Here is a 20,000-nt window from a genome sequence, read left to right as displayed (position 1 = left end):
GATTTGTCTAAATCATTGAGATACTGAAATGAACGTTGTAGTTATAAGCAGATTAAAATCAGTAGCACACATGCTTTTTATTAACTTATAATGCACTATTGTCACCAAGGATACTAGATTTTAAATATTGTGCAGACCCAAGTGTACGTACGCTATTAGTGAACAGTCGTGGATCTCCGGAGGACTTGCTAAGGCAGCCCCTGAGCGCGTTATGGATGGAGGGGCTCGCCTCTGGTCAGCGCTGCCTGCTGGCTGCCGCCTCGCCACGACCCTCGCGCTTCCGCTGCCGCTAGCGCAGCTGCAGCCCTCCTGGAGGTGATGTATTGTTGTGTTCTTTCCAGTCCGCGCTGCACCTTAATTCCACGATGCATTGAAAGGTCAGTGAGCTAAACAGTAATAAACTCATAGGTTGATATACTGAGGAATAAAAGAGGGAAACAATAGCCACTGAGTGTGAGCTTATATGTCAAAAAATACATATATTATCGCCGTATTCAAACGACGAGTAATTTATAAAGGCAGGTGCTGGTAGGAGCAAACATGTTGCCAGCGAATAGCGAGAGCTTTCCTCCTGGCTGAGGAGCCCTGGCGGTGCTCTGGCTCCTCGGATGGCATTACAGCGTTGAACCTGCAGCCGAGCACGCTGCTGCAACGCGCGGGCTGCTGCGGAGCTGCGCCTTCTCCCGGACTGAGGGGAGCTCATCGGCGCTGCTGCCGCCGCCCCCAGGGACTCCAGGCCCTGCCAGGCGTGCTGGCCTGCTCCCCACAGCTCCTCAGGAAAGATCGGAGTTAACGCACAGCTTAATTCTCGTTGAGAATCAGTTAATCAACTTGTGGCTTTGCCGTTCGAATGAACGATGCGGCTCACTCAGGGGCAAAACAAATGTTGCCTCCCCGCACGAACACTTCGTCATCCCTTTGTCTGCGGGCTGCCGGCAGGCTCACGCTCTCTGGGCGGGATGCCTCGGACACGGGGGTATCACTTAACACTGAGATGAGCACCGTCTGCCAGCCCCGTCACCTGCTCTGGAGATACGCACTAGGGTTGCGTGCAAGACACCTCCGTGGCTTCGTCATTGTTTTTATCTGCTGGATTTCTTCCTCTTGTGCTCTGGGGCCTCTCACTGCCGTTGACTCCGTTAGTCTCCGTTGCAGACATCGTCTTTTGCATTTCAACCTTGGGGAACATCCGCTGTCCTTTGTCAATTTACACAAGGAGGGTTGGGGGTTTTGAATATTAATTTAAGTCTGGATGGATAGTGTCATTTTGGACAAAGCCCTGTAATCCTTGGCCTGTACTCAGGAGAAAATGATGCTGAAATCACAGCAATTGTACCAAATTACTGCACTGCAGATTTTGGCCCGCCATCTCGCAGCATCGGGGGAGATGAGCGGGACTGGTGCTGTGATACTGGAAGGGTGCATAAATTTCATAGCAGAGATGCAGCTGGAGAAAACCAGCTGGAGTAGAGCACAGGAAGCACAGGCTGAGAAAGAGTCCAGAAGCAAAAAAAGGAATAACAGTAGGAATCATCCGCAAGAAGGGACTGCGAGCTAGAGTGGATTAAAACCAGAACGTTGTTAAACATATGACCAGACCAGAAAAGCAGTAAGATAAACAGGAGGCATACCTCACTGACACGGTGCAGAAATACCAGCCCACACTAGCCGGAATGCCTTGGATTTTTGCCTTGGCTGTGCACGAGCAACGCAGCAAGCCTCAGGGAAACGCGGGGCGCAAGGGCCGGGGCGGTGCTGGTGCAGCCCTGCCTGATGGGAGCCGGGGCCAGGGGCTCCCGACCCGGGCTGGCCACCACGGGGCCGCGGCGCTGGGCATCGCCCTCCCTCCGCAGGCACGCACGGAGCAGCACGGGTGGCCGTGGCCGTGGCCGTGGCCGTGGCCGGGCTGTCCCGGTGCGTGCACCCAGGGGCGCGCTGTGGCGATGCACTCTATTTTCAAACCCCGTGAACCTCTAAACGGGCAACTGAAATAAGTTAAAGCGATGATGAGACATTTTTATTGTTCCCATGAAATTATATGGAATTATAGTTTTAAATGAAGGTGACGGGTTTAAAATGTGTATTTTAGAGCAAAGTTAACGCTGTGCTCTCTCGAGTCAGGGAGGCTGGCCAGGCAGGGGTCACTGCACATCGTGCAGAGCATTTCGGACATCATGGAGCAGTCTGTATGGGAGCGGCCGCTGGTCCTGCACAGAAAGCAGCACCGCTGTGCTCAGCTGTGCGTGTGGCTGCTGCGGGTGCTGCTGCCACGTCTGGCGCTGCCTGCTCGGAGCCTGCACCGCTGCGAGCAGCAAAGACGGGCACAGGTGCCCTGCGAGCGTGCTGGGGGCAGCGGCAGCCCCCCGGGACCCGCAGCAGCCAGCATGCCAGTGCCTGCTCTTACACAGATGTAAAGAGGTTAATTGGGCTGGGATGTACATGGCTGCATTACATCTTTAATGGAAATGTTGATTCAAGAAGCCACGGCTCTAGTGATTTCTATACGACTGTAATTATTTTTAAACTTTGTTTTCGGCATTGTTGATAACAGCTTGGCACCGTGCCCGTATACCCTGATTAAACTTACAAATTGTCAGCCTTGATCTATAGGATGCAGAAGAGATTGCTGACTGAGCATCACTTTGGAAATTCTGGATTTAAAACAGAAATTAGATTTAAAATATTGTTCCCAACAACGAGTGCAAGAGCACCAGCAACTTTAACCACACTGAATACCCCAGCATCATGATCGCAACTAAATTCCCGCACGGAGAGGGGCAGCTCAGTCCCGTGGTGTGTGTGCCCAGTGCCCGGGCCAGTCCTGCGCCTGCTGCTGCCTCCTTGCCGTTGCTCCCCATGGCAGTCCTTTCTGAGCCATCGCCTTGATTCTGTCTCAGCCCTTTCCCCTTCCCTACAGGAGATTTCAGCACAGGGCACCTGTGTGGAGCCAGGGACTCCTGGCACACGTAGGGACGGTTGCATCCACGTGCCTGGTACCAGTGGGAGCTTTGCCTGGAGTCTGCTGTAGCTCAGGGGCGAGCGGCAGCTTTTTGTCCCAGCACTTAAGGCCAATGCCTGGACCTTGTAGGAAGAATCCAATGGTGCAAGTCTCAGAATAATGTAGTGCTTGGATCCATTTGGAAGGAAATGAGAAGCAAATCAATTATTTCCAAATAAATAATGCACTTACTTTTACCACGTGGTCTTGCATCAAAGTGATATAATGTATAGGGATAATGCCAGCCTTGTGTAGATTTAGATATGTCTTGGAAAACAACCGGAAGGCACACGCATCTGTACTCACGTGAATATTCTTTTAATACTTACAATGAAGTGTTTAAAAATTCTGCAGGGTCCTTTAAAAGCTGGAGGAAGACATTCTTGCTCTTTATGGGAACCGATGGGGTTCTGTGGGATGGCTGGGAGCCCACAGAGTTTGTCTGCCCGAGTTTCACGGCCTTTCCTGGGAGGACAGGGCTGCCTGGGTGCCGCAGGGCACGGCAGGGTGGAGGATGGCCAGGGCAGGTCCGACCCTGCAGGGCCACAGGGCCATGGCACCTCGTGTGAGCGGGCAGAGCCTGGCAGATGCAAGAAATACTGACTGTATTTTCTCTTGTTCTCTCTTTTCTGCCCAAGGTTTGAGCATCCGAGGAGCCCAGGAGGAAGACCCTCCCGATCCCCAGCTAATGAGACTAGACAATATGCTTCTGGCAGAAGGAGTCTCAGGTCCGGAGAAAGGTGGGGGATCGGCAGCAGCAGCTGCAGCCGCAGCAGCCTCTGGAGGGTCTTCAGATAACTCTATTGAACACTCAGATTACAGAGCCAAATTGACCCAGATCAGACAAATCTATCACACAGAGCTGGAGAAATATGAACAGGTCAGACATCAGCCTCTCAGTTGTACGTGTACCTGCCGCTGCTCTCGCACTTCTTATCGCCAGTACCCGCCGCCCAGGGCCCCATCAGCGCACCCCGCGCCCCTGCCGCCCCGCACTCCCTGCAGGGGCTGGGCACCCATCCGCGTCCCTGGGGCCACACGCTGGCGTTTGCTGGGCGCAGGGCACATGTCTTGCATGCCTGAGTGTTTTCTGTTGTCTGTAGCCGCATAAAAGCAACACAAACACCTGAGCTGGTGCTCCTGCTTTTGGAGCCAGCCCTGGGTGGGACAGAACCGGAGAGCTCCCGGTACTCAGCGCCACTCGGGAGCCCGCTCGGGACACGCCGTGAGCGCACGTGGGCTGGGGCCACGTGGGTGCCTGTGGTGAGCGGGCACGAGGAGGCAGAGGCGTGGGGCTGCGCCGGGGGGGCTGCACCCGGGCTGGGCTTTGGGAGCTGCCCCAGCGGGAAGGGGACAGGGAGGTCCTGGTGAAACCCTCCTGGGCTGGCGCCAGCCCTCAGTGCCCCTGCCTGCATTGGGGGTGCGCTGCAGAGCACCGTGGTAAGAAGCTCGACGCTGGGTCTCAGCGACCCGTCACGTGCGCTGCTCGGGGGGCTCAGGGAGACGCGAGGCGTGCTGCCTGCCGCAGCTCGGCCCAGCGCTGCTGCTGCTGTGGGCACAGCCAGTCACCCGCAGGGGCGGGGGGACCCTCTGCTCACCCCCTCTCTGGTTTCTCAGTGAACATCCACATCACAGCACAGGGGGAGGGAAGAATGGTGTGAGACCTCCGGCCCTTGCAAGCCTCAAGCAGTGTCTTTGTTTTCCTCTTCGAGAGGTGTCCTAATAAAGCTCGCAAACCCTGAGCCTAATCAGCTCAGCAAAACCTCATCAGCTGGTGGTTTCCCAAGCTGAGCGCGGGGAAGTCCTGCACTTGCCCCCAGCCCATCATGGCAAAGCATCGGTCTGAACAGACCAAAACCACAAAAGAGATGTGGAGGCAGTGATGAAACCGCTTGAAGCCGCGAGGGCAGAGAACCGTGCACCGCGCTGCCCGCGCTCGCTCCCCGCTGTGCCGCGGCACGCTTCCCCTCGGCTTTGCCGCGCAGGGCTGGGCTGCCTTGCCAGTGGGGCCTTTATTTTCAGTTTCCTGCTTTTTTCTGGTGAAGACCCTCTGAAAGGTCCCTGTCTGCTTGGCTGTGTGTTTTTGTGCTATTGGAAACAAAGGCCTGGTCTCCGAGAGGCAGCGGTGCTGCAGCAGCCCGTGCTGCGGCGGGGGCGGCGCGGGGCGGTGTCCTCGCGGCCTCCTGCTGCGGGCACCAGCGGGACGTGGCCCGGGCGGCGCGCTCCCTGCGCCGGTGGCTCTGCCCGCTCTGTAGCTGCCTCCTTCTCCCTGCTGTTCAAGGGGTGCAGGGCCTTTGTGCAAATGTTTTCTCCTTCGAGTGACCTCCACTCCTCCCAAGGCCACCAAACGTCCCGTGAGGACCCTTGAGCTCTCCTGGCGCAGTGGTGCCCCAGCGTGCCGCCTGTAGTGCCTACCCGGGGATGGCCACCAGATTAATGAGCACTGTCCAGCAGGAGCATGTCTTTTCAAAGCACAGGGACACAAGCTGGAGATAGAACTGGGGCCAAAGCGAACGCAGGTCGATGCTTACAGCCGTTTGCTGGCAAGCGTCCTTTGACTGTAACAAGTTTAATGATGTGGGGGAACCACTAGCATTTTTAGCCCTGTAGCTCCATTTACAAAGGTTTCAGCTGAAATGTCACAGCCATCCGTCCACACCACAGGAAACTTTGGAGGATGCTCAGATGCTGCGAGGAGAAAGAGAGAGAGGTGGAGTTGTTCCGAAACATGTACGCTTCCCCCTGTTGATCCTGACACCCAGCAATGTCTGCTCTACAGAAATATGATAATTTCCCCAGCCTTGCAGCAAACTGTCTCCTACCAGTTTGTCTCAAAACAGCGCCTGTCTCAGCAGCTGAGAGGCAGCCGGGACTCTGCATCCCTGCCTCCAGCGGCTGCGAGCTCCCGGAGCGGGGCTGCCCTCCCGCAGGCGGGCAGGGGCCGGGGTCGGGGCGCACAGCGCAGCCCCGCTGCCGAGCAGGGGCAGCTCCTGCCCTCGCCTCGCTCGCCCGCGCGCCTCCCGCCCCGCCGCAGCCGGCAGCAGACGCTGAAGCGTCTTTCTGAAGATGCTTTCCAGACGGAGTTTGATCCTGACATTTGTTGCCAGTTAGGGGAATGCACTCGGAGAAAAAAAAAAGAGAAAGGAAAATGGAAAGTGTGTCACGCCATCACACAACTCTCCCCTCGCCGTGTGCCAGGAGAAATGGTCGTACACAGGCAGCTCTTTCCATAATTTACAGCTACTATAATAGAGATGACATATTGAAAGCTATCTTCTATAATTACACTGAAATACATTTTTTGCTGTAGGCAAAAGTACTGTAAGGGTCCCAGGCCTCCCGGAGCAGCTGGGAACCTGCTTTCTGAGTTCACAGATGTCTTCTGGATTCACCCCAAACTGGGGTGAAGTGTGGCCCTTCGGAGGACACCAGCCACCCTCAGAGCACTGTGGCACTGTGCGGCTGGAGACTGTTTTGGGCCATTTCCTCTCTGTTCCTTGCATTTGTCTGAGGAGTCTTGATTAAGCATTAAGGCGAGCAGAAGCATCCTCCGCTCCTACAAGGTTTCTGAGCAGGTTAACAAGGCCATCACTTATAACCTGACATTATTAATAACGTCTCAGGCACCAAGCAGAGGCCTGAAAAATAGTACTGAAAAAGGGATCAAGTAGCTCGGACGCTATAAATAAACAAGAGAAAACAAGACAAAGCATTGGTGTCTTCTGAGCTTACTTCCACTCTGCTGGGCTGCAGTAACTCCACAGATGGGAGATACCGGGGAAAATAAATTAAAAGCAGGCCTTTTAAATAGATGTAGGCAAACTAAATATTATCAAGCATTTCAAGGAAACTCAGGGAAAGATTTTTGCTTCTTGAAATTAAGAAACTCACTTTAGCTTTGAAACATACAATTTTTGGTATCATATTTGTGGTGAAATATTTTTCACAGAACAGAAGTACCCGAAATTATTTTTAAATAACAGTTACTGTTTTAATAGTACTTTAGGAATGAACTCCCCAGGTCTGCACAGGTCTCGCTGCGTGGTGAGAGGCCGGCGGCCAGCAGGGGTGGGCACTCTGCGGCAATCTGGGGAGCCTGGAAAGTCAAAACAGAAAGGAGAAAAACTATGCAAATGACAAACGAGGATTAGACAGGTCAAGTTCCTTACCCTGACGCTCAGACTGTGGTGGGCAGTCCCAGGTGGGCATCTGCCGGGAGGAGCCCGTCGCACCCGCAGTGCCTGCAGCGCCCGGTGCCAGCCGCCTGCGGTGGCACGCGTGGGGCACCCTGCTCCGCGCCTCGGCCGAACGCTGCCTCCACACGGTGCGGCGAGGATGTAAATTACCCTGTAATTTACTTTCAGTAGTGTAAAGAAAAAAAAAATCACTTTGCCTGAAGTGTATGCATCTTTCTTAAGGGTGTACCCAGATTTTAATTATCTAAATGTAAATACTTAACGAATTTTACTTAGAGTAATGAGCTAAAGTGCACACTACATAAATGAGATGTTCTAATTAATCATGTATGAACTACTGGTTTAAAGAAAAGCTATGTGAATTCTGTGAATGTTGGGCTATTGCCAAATTGCTAATCAGCATTTGCATTCATAGATGGCTTCACTTAATAAGTTGTGAGACGTTCAGCAAATGTTATAGGAAATTATGAGTTTTTAGATGCATAAACTTTTCACTTTTAACTCTTTCCCTCACATAATCTGTTGAAACACAGGAAAACCACTGAAAACGTAGTTGTAAGACAAGTCGTAGTGATATTTTCAACCCTGGCTTTAGAAGAAAGAGGGGAGCTGGAATCAAACAGAAACTTAACATATGTGGTCTGAACGAGATAGTGGTACTGCTTCCCCCGCGTGATTTAGAGACTGCCGAGCATCGTGCTCGTAGCCCGTTCCGTCGGATGCACGAGAGCGAAATCCTCTGGCCTTGTTTGGAAGCGATTCCAGCTCCGCAGTGCGTGAGCAGGGCTGGCTCCTCGTGCAGCCAACGTGCGTGCCTGCCGAGACCCTCAGCCCCTGCTCAGCCCTGCCTGGTGAGCGCTCGCGGGACGGGTGCTGTGTGCCCGTGAGCCCGCTGCACCGGCGTGGCGCCGAGCCCCCTCCCGCCGCTGGGCCAGGCAGGTCCCTGCCCCGGCCGCGCTCCAGCACCGTGCCGGGGAGGGAGCCCTGCGGCTGCGCCGCCGCTCTCCCGAGCAGACAGCAGGCCCGGGTTTTGTTTTTGAAAGAGATAAAGGAGACATAAATCAGCATAGTTTGTGGCAGCTTGCAGCCTGCGTGGGGGGAAGCCGGGATGCCAGCGTGACAGCCACTTGGTCATGCAGAGGCTCGGAGCAGGCAAAGCCTGCTGCTGATGCAGCCTGCAGAAGTTTATATCATTGTGTCCTTTTGCCTGCATATTCTGGGCCTGGTAGTTGATGGCTCCGAATGCTGCCCTCCCCACCGCCCCGGCAGCACTGCAAGGCCAGGCTGCCGCACGGCCTGGCTGCGATGCCACCTGCAGAAGGGAACTGCACAAGGCACCTCGGACAGGTTTCATTTCCCAAATCTGCTGCAAGGAGTTAAACTCCTACGTGCTGCTTGTCCGGGGTTCAGCCCACCTCTTGCAAGTGCTGATTGCCAGCAGTTTGTGCTCATTCACCTGCTGAGCGCACGCTGGTCCCCTCTCACATCCTTCTCCTGCCCGAATTCATGTACAGGCACCCAGCAGGACCCCAGCTCCCTGCTGTGGGTTGCCTGCAGATGCCGGACACCCTTTGCTTCCATGGCTGGGAAGGGGTAAGGGTGAGGAGGAGCTGTGCCAGCCGTGGCTGCTGTAGGGAGACGTAGAGCTCACATACTGGATGTGTGCGATGTGCTCCTGTGGCCACGTGCAGGGATGGGGCAGCGTGGGGATCCCCCACTACCGTTGGCACCTTGGGGTCAGATGCCAGCTTGTGTCCTTTTGCGATGACACAAAGCAGTTTCTAAGCTTCTCCTTCCTTTGCAGGCATGTAATGAATTTACCACACATGTGATGAATCTTCTCAGAGAACAGAGTCGGACACGTCCCATTTCTCCCAAGGAGATTGAAAGGATGGTGGGCATCATTCATCGAAAATTCAGCTCCATCCAGATGCAGCTCAAACAAAGTACTTGTGAAGCGGTCATGATTTTAAGGTCAAGGTTCCTTGATGCCAGGTAAGGCAGAGACGAGTACCCCATGCCCTTGCTGGGACACAGCAGCCCAGTGGAAGCCTGGCCCTCCTGGGAGCTGTGCCTGCACACAGGGCAGGCTGCTGTTCAGAGAGCTTTCATAAACATCAGCATTTTTGAACACATTTTAGTGCAAAGATTAGGTTTGTTTACCGTGTGCTTGTTTGTTTACCCTGCTCATGTAGGAGTTGCATAGGGTTTGTGCAGAGAGCTGTTTTGTCACCCCAGCAGTTATTTAAATGGCTGCAGGTACCAACATCTCACAGCATAAGGCCATAACTGGCCCCATAACGAAGCGCCCAGTTATCTGGAAGGGACGTGCCACAGGCTGAGGCTGACTGGGTTAGCAGCTGCCTGTGCCTGAGGTAAGAAAGGCGACAATGCTTTCCAAAAGCCAGATTTGCTGGCCCTTCTCCCAACAAGCTGTTGCTCGGCTAGGGTAAGGGAGGAGGCAGCACCTCGTGAACCAGCAACAGCCACCACATGCGTCCCTTGCAAAATGCTGGAGCTCAGCACTGCTGTCCGCAGCAGCTGGAGCACGCTGCTCTTTCTGGGCTGTGAGGAGATGGGCAGGCACAGATTAAGAAGAGGTTTGCAGACACAGCCAAATTTGCTGAGTAGCCCCGACAAGGTGGGATGTCGGCCCCCAGCACTATCCCTTTCCCAGGGCGCTGGCAGCTGGCCGGGCCCGGCAGCACAGGGAGAGCCCAAGCAGAGGGCGAAGGAGCCTCAGGCGCCACGCAGAGCCTGCCTGTAGCAGCTAGCTCCTGCTTCACACCTGAAAGCTGTGAGGAGCTAAACAAGAGCAAAATAATTTTATTAACAAGGAGGTCACTGGCAGGTGTGGCAAATTAGGGTAATTACAAACAGTTGGAGGAAACGTCTATGGAGAGCTCCAGTAACTGCAAAAGGTAAAGCTTGCAGCTGCACATTTTAAAGTGATTTCTTTAAAAAGGAGGAAGGTAAATAAGGCAAAATGAGCGGAAGCACAGTAATGAGATAAACGGAGCTCTAGGGAGAGTCTGCCTGCTCCAGGATACAGCGTCGTTAGCAGCATCGTGATACTCCTGGAAGAGAGCGCTGGGGATTGCCGCTCGGCTGCCTGCTGGCCTGAGGCGCCGGCAGTTTGATTGCAACCAGCCCGGAGGGGAAGGGAGCTCTGAAGGAAATGTTTAACCGGTGCCTTCGTGAGGATGCGCTCAGGGAGGCGAGCAGCCGATGTCAGCGGGGAGGAAGGCAGCTGTGGCTGTGCAGGTGCTGCGGCTGCGGCCCGTGTGGAGGGGAGGTGGCACGAGGCGTGCCTGCGGCGCTGCGGCATCCTTGGGGCAGGCAGGCTGCGCCTCGCAGCGCCTCAGCGGCCCTCGGTGCCGTGTCCTGCGCGTGGCCCTCGGCAGGAGCAAGCCTGGCTGGGCCTGGCCTTGCCGAGGCCTGGCAGCTGCTGCCACGGGAAGCCAATTAGCTCGATGAGCGCTAGATAAGGACGTGGCATGAAGGGGGTCCCCCTGTGCTCACCCCAACAGCCCTTTGCAGGAGCCCTGGCTGACCTGCCAGCGAAGGGGAAGAGCTCGGTCACGCTGTTATCAGCCAAGGGAGGTTTAGCAGCGCAGAGGGCGATGTGCCCTGGGAGGCTGAGGCTGGGTCCGTGTGGGCGCTGGTGGCTCCATGCCCTCCCTCCGCTCATCTCTTCCCTGACTCCTGCTGCTGCTGGTGCCAGCCCGCTGCAGGCGGGTGGCATCTGCGCACCGTCGGGGTGAAGGCCTCTGTGGAAGCTGGGTGAGGTTGGAGGCCGCGCCTGGGCCCTGCCACGGCCGGACCCCACGGACGGGTGCTGCAGCCCTTGGCATGGAGCCCGCGGGGCCAGGCAGGTGCCGAGGTGGCCGCATGCTGCGGGTGGGCAATGGGGGCTGCTCCCACCCCGCGGCCCAGCCGGAACTGTGCACGTCTGGAACAGCTGTGGTTTTCTTGTCTCTTTTCAGGCGGAAAAGGCGCAACTTCAGTAAACAAGCCACAGAAATCTTGAATGAGTATTTTTACTCCCACCTCAGTAACCCTTACCCCAGTGAAGAAGCCAAAGAAGAGCTGGCAAAGAAATGCAGCATCACAGTATCGCAGGTAGGCAGCAGGTGGGAGTGCAGCCTCCTTCCTCCACCTCTACCTTGGCAAAGCTGCCCTCTGCCTGGCTCAGCGTGGGCTTCGACAGGGAGCTGTGATATACAGAAGGTCCCTGCCCCATGCTCCTTCCTAGTCCCTTTGACTTTACGTTACTGACCAGGAGTGGATGTGAATTTCAGCAGGGAAAGGGGGCATGGCTGAGCTCTGCAGGGAATGCAGCGTGACTGTGGGCAGCTGGGGTTGTTCCGGGGTAAGCGAGTGTGTGTGCAATGAGGAAAGTAGGAATAAGAAGGAGGTAACGTTAGCATCCTATTCTACGTCAGACTTCTCTGTACAGTCAGAGCTACTCCTAGCTGAGCCTTATCATCTGTTACAGATTCGTTACAACTTAACATTATTTTGGGGAAAGCCAGTTTATTGACAAACATATAATCTATCTCTATAGATCAGAATTTCTTTGATTAGTTGAAGTCATTTCTCCAAGCCAGGCAGGAATGCAGCCTCTCAATATTACTGAAGTGATGTGAGTGGTTTCTTTGTAGCAAAGATGAATGATGAAGACTGACTTCATTTTATCGTATATAACAGATGTTGCTGTAAAGTTAATGCAAGAAAAATAGTATCCCCTTAATGAGAAGGGCATGCTTTCTTTGTCAGAGGCTGTTTGTGTGTAGGCCAAAATACATGTACAGCTCCAGAGTGGCTCCTCACAGTGGTGTTCAGGCTGATGACACTGCTACATCAAGTGTTCTTTCACTGTTTCCTTCACCAGCTTAAAAAACAAAATAATATTATTCATTTCTTGTGGCCTGTATGTTTGATAGGAAGCCAAAATAATCCCACAGCAGATCTGGCTCGTACATTTGCACTGTGAGGGGAAGTTTGCATTTGGGTAGCAGAAAAGTTCACCAGCAGTGTCCGTGTTCTCCAGCTGTCCTGTTGCGGGGCTGGCATGCCATCTCCTCCCAGCTCTGCGAGCTCTGCTTATCAATATTTCAGGTCCTTTAGAGGAACAATGCCTGCGGCGAATGTGTTAACTATTAATGATTGCAGGCTTCAGTATTGGCATTATTAGCAATGCAACCTTTAGCTTTATAATTAAGACCTGAGTTGAGATTTACTTTATAGGTCTCCATTGAATCCATGAAAAATTCAGGCACTTCTATTGAAGACTTCCAAATGAAACCTCCTGTGAGACAGGCCACCCAGATCCCCAAAATCTGATCTTACTTAATTAACTTTGGAAGTGCCATCAGAAGTACAAACCCAGGCACAAAGCCATCCCATGCCGTGAAAGAAGCTGGTGGAGTCGTGTGTGTGCCTTGCTTGCTCCGCAGCTTGCAGCATGTCCCGCGCCCCTGATGGGTGGGAAGCGCGTGTGCCAGGTGCAGGTAAGAGGAGGAGGCTGGGGCAGTTTTTCCCAGTCCACTTACCACTGACTGTGGTGACAAGCAGGACTTCTGGTTTTCTTGGATAATGCTCACAGTGAGAAGGAAGCAGATGTTGCTCCAGTGAGCCTGCTGCGCGGGCAGGGCACGGTATCTGAGCTGCCCTCCTTGGTGCGGCACAGCGGGGTCTCCTCTGGGGACATCAGCGCCAAACTCACTCTCTCACATTGCTCCTTTGTCACTGCCAGATCCTGCGAGTGAGTGCAGCCCCAGCAGATACAGGGGCAGCTGCAGTGGCTGCTGGGCATCTCTCCCAGCCCGCAGGTATCGCTGCGGCTCTCGTGGATGCCTGGAGCCAGCCGAACAGCTGTAGAGTACCTGGGCAGCCTGGTGCGCAGCCCTGTGTCTTGTTGCTGGTTTCTGTCTTCTTGGCACAAGATAACTTATTGAAATTCCTCCAGTAAATGGTGTTTGGAAAATCCTTCCACAAGAGCTAAGGCAGCTCGCTGCAGAGTTGGGAGGGCCAACACCGTTGATGCCAAGTTGGAGATCCCCAAAGTCCTTCAGCTCCACTGACAAAGTGTAACCAGGAAAAACACCATGGTGGAGAGCACAGTAGACTTGCTGAAGAGATTTTGTGTCCAGCCAGGGGACAGATAGCTGTGCCTGGCAGAGGAAGGGTTAGTGGTCCTGGAGAGTTTGCAGATAAAAAGCTAGAGCATTACAAGGCTGAAGAAGCTGAAGATCATGGGATGAAACACTTGAGAATCCATAATTGATTGCTTCTAGTGCTAATAGATATGATTTCATTTTTTAATTGGTTGTTTGATAAGATTTAGTGTATATATTATAGAATGAAATAAAAGGCAGGCAGATGGTCCAAAAATGTAGCAGCAGCAGTCAGCCTGTGGCATGAATATAGGTTTGTCTCTTTAACGTTTGATATGAGTGTGAATTAGTTGTTTCTTGAATCCGTTAGGAAGGCTGTGTGAGTGATGGGAGTGGCTGCGTTGCCTCCTCTGTCGCGCTCTGTACCATCCTGGGCTCTGAAGAGTGACATTTACCGACCTAGGAGCAAGGGCAGCATTAACCACAGAGCCCTGGCATTAGCTGCAGGAGGTGCAGATTAGGGGCTGTGGTGGGAGCTTCAGTGTGGCAAAAGTTGTATAAATGCTCCAGATGATGGGGAAGCCAGAAAACTGGGCAGTGTATCATCTAATATGAGAGGAGCACGCATGCGAGAGAGGGAGTGCTTCCGATCAGTTGGTTGCTTGAGTTCCTGATAGATCTGCTGTCACAGCTAGAAAATGTGAATACTATGGCTATCCTATTCTTTGATTTTCAAAGGCATTTCCAAAGGCCGTATGGCAGGACTGCAGGATTAGTTGATATTTACTAGGTTGAACTGGGCTGAAGTTGTCTTCCTTTGTACCAAAAAACGTATATATTTTGGAGGCTGTCTAGCAGAAAAGCTCTGAGCACGCACTGTAAAATAGCACAGTGCATGCTGCACTAGTGCTTGGCAGCAAAAGTCAGAGGATGTAATCCAGAAATCAGGGGTAAATTGAGCAGTCATTTAAAATACTGGCAGGAGTAGCATCGCCTGGGATAAGCAATGGCATCCAAGCGAGTGGCTGAGCTACACCTTGCGCAGGGCTTTTATGAAAAAATCTCTAAGTGTACGCATTCCAGCTCCGACTGGGAGTCCCTTAGACACCGCCTTGCCTGGCACCGTGCCTTCGCTACCTGCCTGGCCACAAAGGCCCCGGAGGTGCAAAGAGCTGGGAAATGGGGTGGGGGTGGGAAGAGTTAACGGATGGCTTTCCAGACTCCTGCAGCTTTGAGTTCATGTTTGACGAAGAGGCTTTGTCCTTTTTCTGGCTGAGCTGGGCTTTCCGTGTAGCCTCTCCTAACAATGATCCAGGGTATTTCTTTCTTGTACTGTCAGTGTCTTGGAAATGCTAGGGGCAGATTCATGGCAGAGCATTTTCTCCCTCAAACACTTAATTAGTGAGTATTTTGGGTCATCCTCCCCCCAGATTGAGCAGCTGACTGGAAATCTTGCTGCCAAGGCACTTTATTGAGCTACAAAAAAATTGTCTCCCAGAATCATTTAGTTACAGATGGGAGATAGATGGTTTTAGTTTTGATATCCGTGTTTAAAATTATATGTAGAGAAGGTTTTTCAAGAAAAGCATAAAGACAAACTATTTATTAAGATGAACGCCTCATACAATTTCATTTTTAAGAGTATGGGAAAAGGTAATTCTGGGGAAAAAAAGTCCTTAACAGAACATCGTTGGCTGTAATTTAGAACTACCCGATCAGCACGTGTTCACCGGAGATAAACTGTATCATCTGTTCTCTCCCCACCATGGCTGCGAGGCTGATGTTTTATACTTTTGCAGATGAGTCTCTTTCAGGGTGTCATGAACAACTATCAGTCTATCATATGGGCTGTAGAAAGGGCACAGTCATTGCTGAAAGCATGTCACTGGATTACAGCAATAAAATTTTTCACTGCTTCAAACAAAATAAGAATGTGCTTGACAAGAGAATATATTTATATTTATTTTTTTAATAAATGTAAAAGCTGGGTTCCAACAGCCCTCCCGGCCCTGCTTCTTCTGAGTTTGTTTTTGTAAGCGCATTGACAGGGAGAGCTACAGATTTATAGGCTCTTACCCTTGACTTCATTGGGAAGCAAGAAAAAAAAAAAGATGCAAGCTTAAATAGTTTCTAGAGGTAAAATTGTACAATTATGGTACATGTTCTAAAGCTAACTATGCTTATTTCATTTTTTTCTATTTTGTGTCATTTGATTAGGTGCAGAACACAGACAGTGCTACAAACCCTTGAAAACACAATGGAAAAATTTCTGTGATCCATAAGTATTTAGTTCACAAATATCAACAGTGATGCTCTCGTGTGAGCTGGTTCTTTTGCAGAACGGGGACTGATTTATCCCATGAAATCAGCCACTGCAGAGACACGAGGCAGGCCTGTCCCATCCTAAATCCCACATTAGGCATCTTGACAATTCAAGTAATAATTTATTGTCTTTTTACTTTACATTACAATTAACATGATAAATAAGTGCAACTGCATTGTTTGAAATGTAATATGCAATTAAGCCCAATTAATTAATTGGCTTTCAATGATCAGGAGGAGGATTTTTTTTTTTGTTTTTTCTTTAATGTGAAGAGAGTTTGTTTTAATGAAAAATGTGTTGTGAAGCAGCTCATGATGGAGACATCTTTCATGTTTCGGGTGAGCACGAGGCAGGGCGAGCAGCCAGGGTGCTGCAGCCGCCCCGGCTCCCGCTGCTGCCCTCGCAGGTGGCCCAGCCTGAGCCGTGCCCGGGGCGGGCTGTGGTGCCAGCCACAGGGGCAGGGGGTACAGGGGGCCAGCAGGGCTCCACAGGGACGTGGCTCACCCAGCCCAGATCCTGCCCTCCGCTCTAGCTGTGTGCTGGCCCCGGCCCGGCCGCGTCCCGCTGCCCACGCTGGCCGTGGGTGCTCTGCTGTGCGTGTCGCGGGAGCAGCGGGTCCTTTGGCAGGGAGGCGAAGGGTACCCGAGCGGTGACATCCGTACCCGGGGGATGCTGCGGTCACAGGGGGAGCTGCAGCAGCCCCAGCCACCGCGCTCTGCCCGCGTGCCGAGTGCGTGCTTTAATCCCAGAAATAGTTTAACATTTCTGGATATTCATTTAGATGTGGTATGCGGGTTAAACATAACGTACGATCGCTGCTCCTCTCATTGCTTCCAATTAAACCTTGCTTGTTAGTTTAACCTCTAGGTAATCCCATCAAACAATTGATGTCAAGGAAACACTGCCCACAGTGGCTCTGGATGAGTGGCCATTAATTTTAATTGCCTTGATATTAAAGATTAAGAAGTATTGGGACTAGCAGAATGGAAACGATCTGATGTCAAGCAAATCCACTCGTTGAGGCTTCCCCAGGCTGCTGGTGATATTAAAATTTTACTGTGAGAATTAAATAAACCTTTATTAGTGATGGCTGTTGTTTGATTGGTCCAGCAGTGTGCATAAACAGAGGGGTCTCGCACACATCCGTGGACAATACAGTTGATGTACAGAGATTTCTCAATTATGAAACTGTTAATAAAGCATAATCTGATTGTCCACAATAATTATTTGCTAGGTTTCATTAATGCATTATTGCTTCTCTGACTGACAAGGTAATATTAAGTGCAATATATAGAATACAGTGGAGTATTATCTAGGGAACAGAATGTATAAGATACATCTCTTGTATTACAGTTAAAAGCTAGAGGCTTTCGGTTAATTGCATTAAAACAAAAGCTATAGCTGCCTAAAATACAGCAGAGTCAGTCTGCTGTGTCGGGGGCCTTGCTGGGTGCTGTGACGTACCACTGAGCTTTCAGAGGTGCCGCAGAGCTGCGGTGGTTGGGGGGCACTCAGGGGGTGCAGGACGCCAGCTGGGTGTCACTGTGGGCCACGTTTGCCGTCCCTTTTAGGTGTTTTGGTCCCTTGCTGCAGGCCGTGGCTAATTACTGCTTGTGTTGTCACCAGTCCCCTCCCCTCTACCTCTGTTTTGTTATGGATGCTTTTTTTTTTTGTCTGGACAGCCCTGGCTGCCACCTTTGCAACATTGGCTCTGATTTACCTTTGTTGCAGTGGCTGAAGTTAAGCAAAGCTGCTGAGAAACCAGTGCAGGAACTTCTCTGAGCTGCTCCAGCCGTGACCTCTGCATGGGTTAGTGGCCAGGGCCCCACAGGCCACCTTGGCTTCAGTACAGCATCTTCAAAGGGGGACAAGAAAGAGATTTTTCAGACATTATTGATTTATATTATTCCTTTCATTTTCAGCTGACCAAACATGACTGTAAGTGCAGGCTGCCAAGGTTGTTCTGGCCCCAAAATAAAGAACAATTGCGCTCACTGCCCGCTCCCTCGCTCAGCCGGCGGGCGCCTTGGTCCCCCTTCAGCACCTTTGGGGTCTTGCACCGATTTCACTGACAAGTGGCTGATGTGAATGGGAGACAGTGCTGTGCTAAATGCTACATCAAGCTCCACGATATGGGTCGTCACCCCTTGGGAATCAGTTTGCCAATGCACAAGCAGAGCCATATCGTACTCTCGTCCGTACTAATATTTAACTGATCCTTGATTATTGCTTTGTTAATGGGGGTGCCCAGCAGTTACAGGCTGGGTGCTTGAGCGCGTGTGTTTGCTGCACCAAACACAGCATTTCAAAGGAATCGTGCTTTGTCAGGTCAAATGCTTTGTGTCCTTCACTCTGCCCCACCTCTCCCCACCGTAGGTGTCCAACTGGTTTGGAAATAAGAGAATCAGGTACAAGAAGAACATCGGGAAGTTCCAGGAAGAAGCCAACCTTTACGCGGCAAAGACGGCTGTGACCGCAGCACACGCCGTGGCCGCGGCCGTCCAGAACAACCAGACAAACTCCCCCACCACACCAAACTCTGGTACGTACCCGGCACGTGCGTTAGAGCATCCTGCAATGAGTTCGGTCGGGCTGAGGACTCCGCAGCCCCCCGGCAGCCCTGGCCGCGGGAGCAGTACCAGGTCCGTGCGCCCCCGGGCTGGGGCGCAGAGAGGGCTGGGCACTGCGCGCTGGCGAAGAGCTGGGCCCGCGTGGTTTCGCAGCGGCGGTGTCTGCCTCACTCAGACTTCTGGCAGCTTCTTTGTTTCTGTAGATATTTTAAGCATTTCTCGTTCCATGAAAATAACACAAAATAAAGTGAGGCAGAGCTCCAAGTCTGTTTTTGTAGAACTGTTAAGTTTATTGTCAAGATAAGAACAAAATAGAGGAATATTTTAGCATGCACTAATTAGAATGTAAACTCTGGCTTGCTTAGAAAGGAGTGTATATTATATATAGAAATCTAAGGACACAACTTTTATTTCAGAGTCGCTGTACCGCATGTTCTTTTACAGTATTTAAAAACTGTCTCGCTAGCGCTTTGTTGACATTTTGCAAATCTAAGCATTAAATTATAGAGGGAGTGTCTAAAGAGGAAGTCACTTTGGGGGCTGCAGAGGCAAAGGTTTCCACAGAGCACAGATGTGTTTGACACTATTTACAGTGCAGCTTTGCCACAACTTAGTCGTAGACAACTTTTAAAGGGTATAAAGATCCATGGGAAAAAAAAAAAAACTTTAATCAAAGGAAAGTTTAAAAAAAAAAAAGGTTCCTCCTCTGATGGTAATAAATCAACTAATTAGAAATTACCAGCCATTTCCTTTTGAAGGAGACATTAAACACAGATTCAAAATGAGTTTTTCTCAGAGTGTTTAGAGATAGCATCTCGAGATGAAGCGATCCACGAGAGGAAAGCACTCGACATTAAAGCTTGTTTTTCTGCAAGTTGCTCTTCCAGCGGGGACGACTGGCCACGGGTTCTGCTGGGTTTCCCTGACTTCCCGCGTGCTCCGGCTGTGCGCCAGCCAGTGCGACGGGGAGAAGCAGCACAAGTCCCCGTGTGGCATGGGTGTCCCGCTGGCCCCCAGCTCCCCTCCTGCGGGGTCAGGAGCTTTTTCTCTGTTGTGCACTACCTTTCCTTCTTGTTTCCTTTCTTCTTCTCCTTCCCCTGCCCTGAGGTCTTTGGGGTTATATATTTGTAGCTCTCTGTTATTCAGCTACCTAACTCTTTCCTTTCCAGGTTCTTCTGGTTCTTTTAACCTCCCAAATTCTGGGGACATGTTCATGAACATGCAGAGTCTGAATGGGGATTCTTACCAGGGGTCCCAAGTCGGAGCCAATGTGCAGTCACAGGTAGGAGAAATGCCCCAAAGTAGGGCCTTTCTAGCAGGGTAGGGTTTGGGCTAAAAATTCCGCCTTACTCTGGCTCTATTAAATGGTCTGTGCCTCGCTGCAGAGTGGAGGCTGCATATTTCTGAATGTGACCTATTCTTACCCCAGCATTGAATTTCACAAATATGAAGGAAAGAGTGATTTTTTTCTGATTGAAACTTGAAGCTTTGTGAATGCATTCGGCTCTGGCTTGAGCTCATGGAATGGGATTGGGTGCATCTGACTTCCATGGACACTGTAAATCCAGTGAATTTTCTTTTTTTTTTTCCTTTTTTTTCCTTTTTTTTTCTTTTTATTTTTTCCCCTTAACATCTTTGTTTCATTTATCGGACAAAGCTTTATTTATTTATTTATTTATTTGAATGTCAGAACACATCTAACTGAGCTATTAAAATACAAGTCATTCTCAGTCACTTTTCCAGTCCTTACAGACAGGGCTAGCTCCATATTTTATATGCAGCATATATGCCATA

The 20,000-nt window shown here is 51.4% G+C and overlaps 1 protein-coding gene and 1 long non-coding RNA gene across 13 annotated transcripts in view; one reads left to right on the top strand and one right to left on the bottom strand.

Moving 5' to 3' along the window:
- Positions 1–3,625, bottom strand: part of LOC308180197 — a 37,310-nt gene extending 33,685 nt beyond the window's left edge. Inside the window, exon 1 of one of the 2 annotated variants that reach the window (XR_013940805.1) lies at positions 1–3,625. This exon is cut by the window's left edge and continues 23,697 nt beyond it. This is a non-coding gene — a long non-coding RNA (uncharacterized lncRNA). The other variant, XR_013940806.1, reaches the window with a different exon arrangement.
- Positions 1–20,000, top strand: part of PBX3 (PBX homeobox 3) — a 114,715-nt gene that overhangs the window by 89,823 nt on the left and 4,892 nt on the right. For 7 of the 11 annotated variants that reach the window (XM_080561413.1, XM_080561416.1, XM_080561418.1 and 4 more), the window contains 5 exons: positions 3,637–3,878; positions 8,999–9,189; positions 11,181–11,316; positions 18,013–18,178; positions 19,376–19,488. In XM_080561413.1, coding sequence (XP_080417539.1) covers positions 3,637–3,878; positions 8,999–9,189; positions 11,181–11,316; positions 18,013–18,178; positions 19,376–19,488 — 848 coding nt within the window. Of the gene's footprint in view, positions 1–3,636; positions 3,879–8,998; positions 9,190–11,180; positions 11,317–17,558; positions 17,821–18,012; positions 18,179–19,375; positions 19,489–20,000 lie in introns of those variants that run through there. The other 4 variants (XM_080561420.1, XM_080561423.1, XM_080561415.1 and 1 more) reach the window with 2 other exon arrangements.

The sequence above is a fragment of the Anser brachyrhynchus genome (assembly GCF_964034855.1).
Source record: "Anser brachyrhynchus genome assembly, chromosome: 19".
In the NCBI taxonomy this organism is placed as follows: Eukaryota; Metazoa; Chordata; class Aves; order Anseriformes; family Anatidae; genus Anser; species Anser brachyrhynchus.
This window is presented reverse-complemented; position numbering and strand designations above follow the sequence as displayed.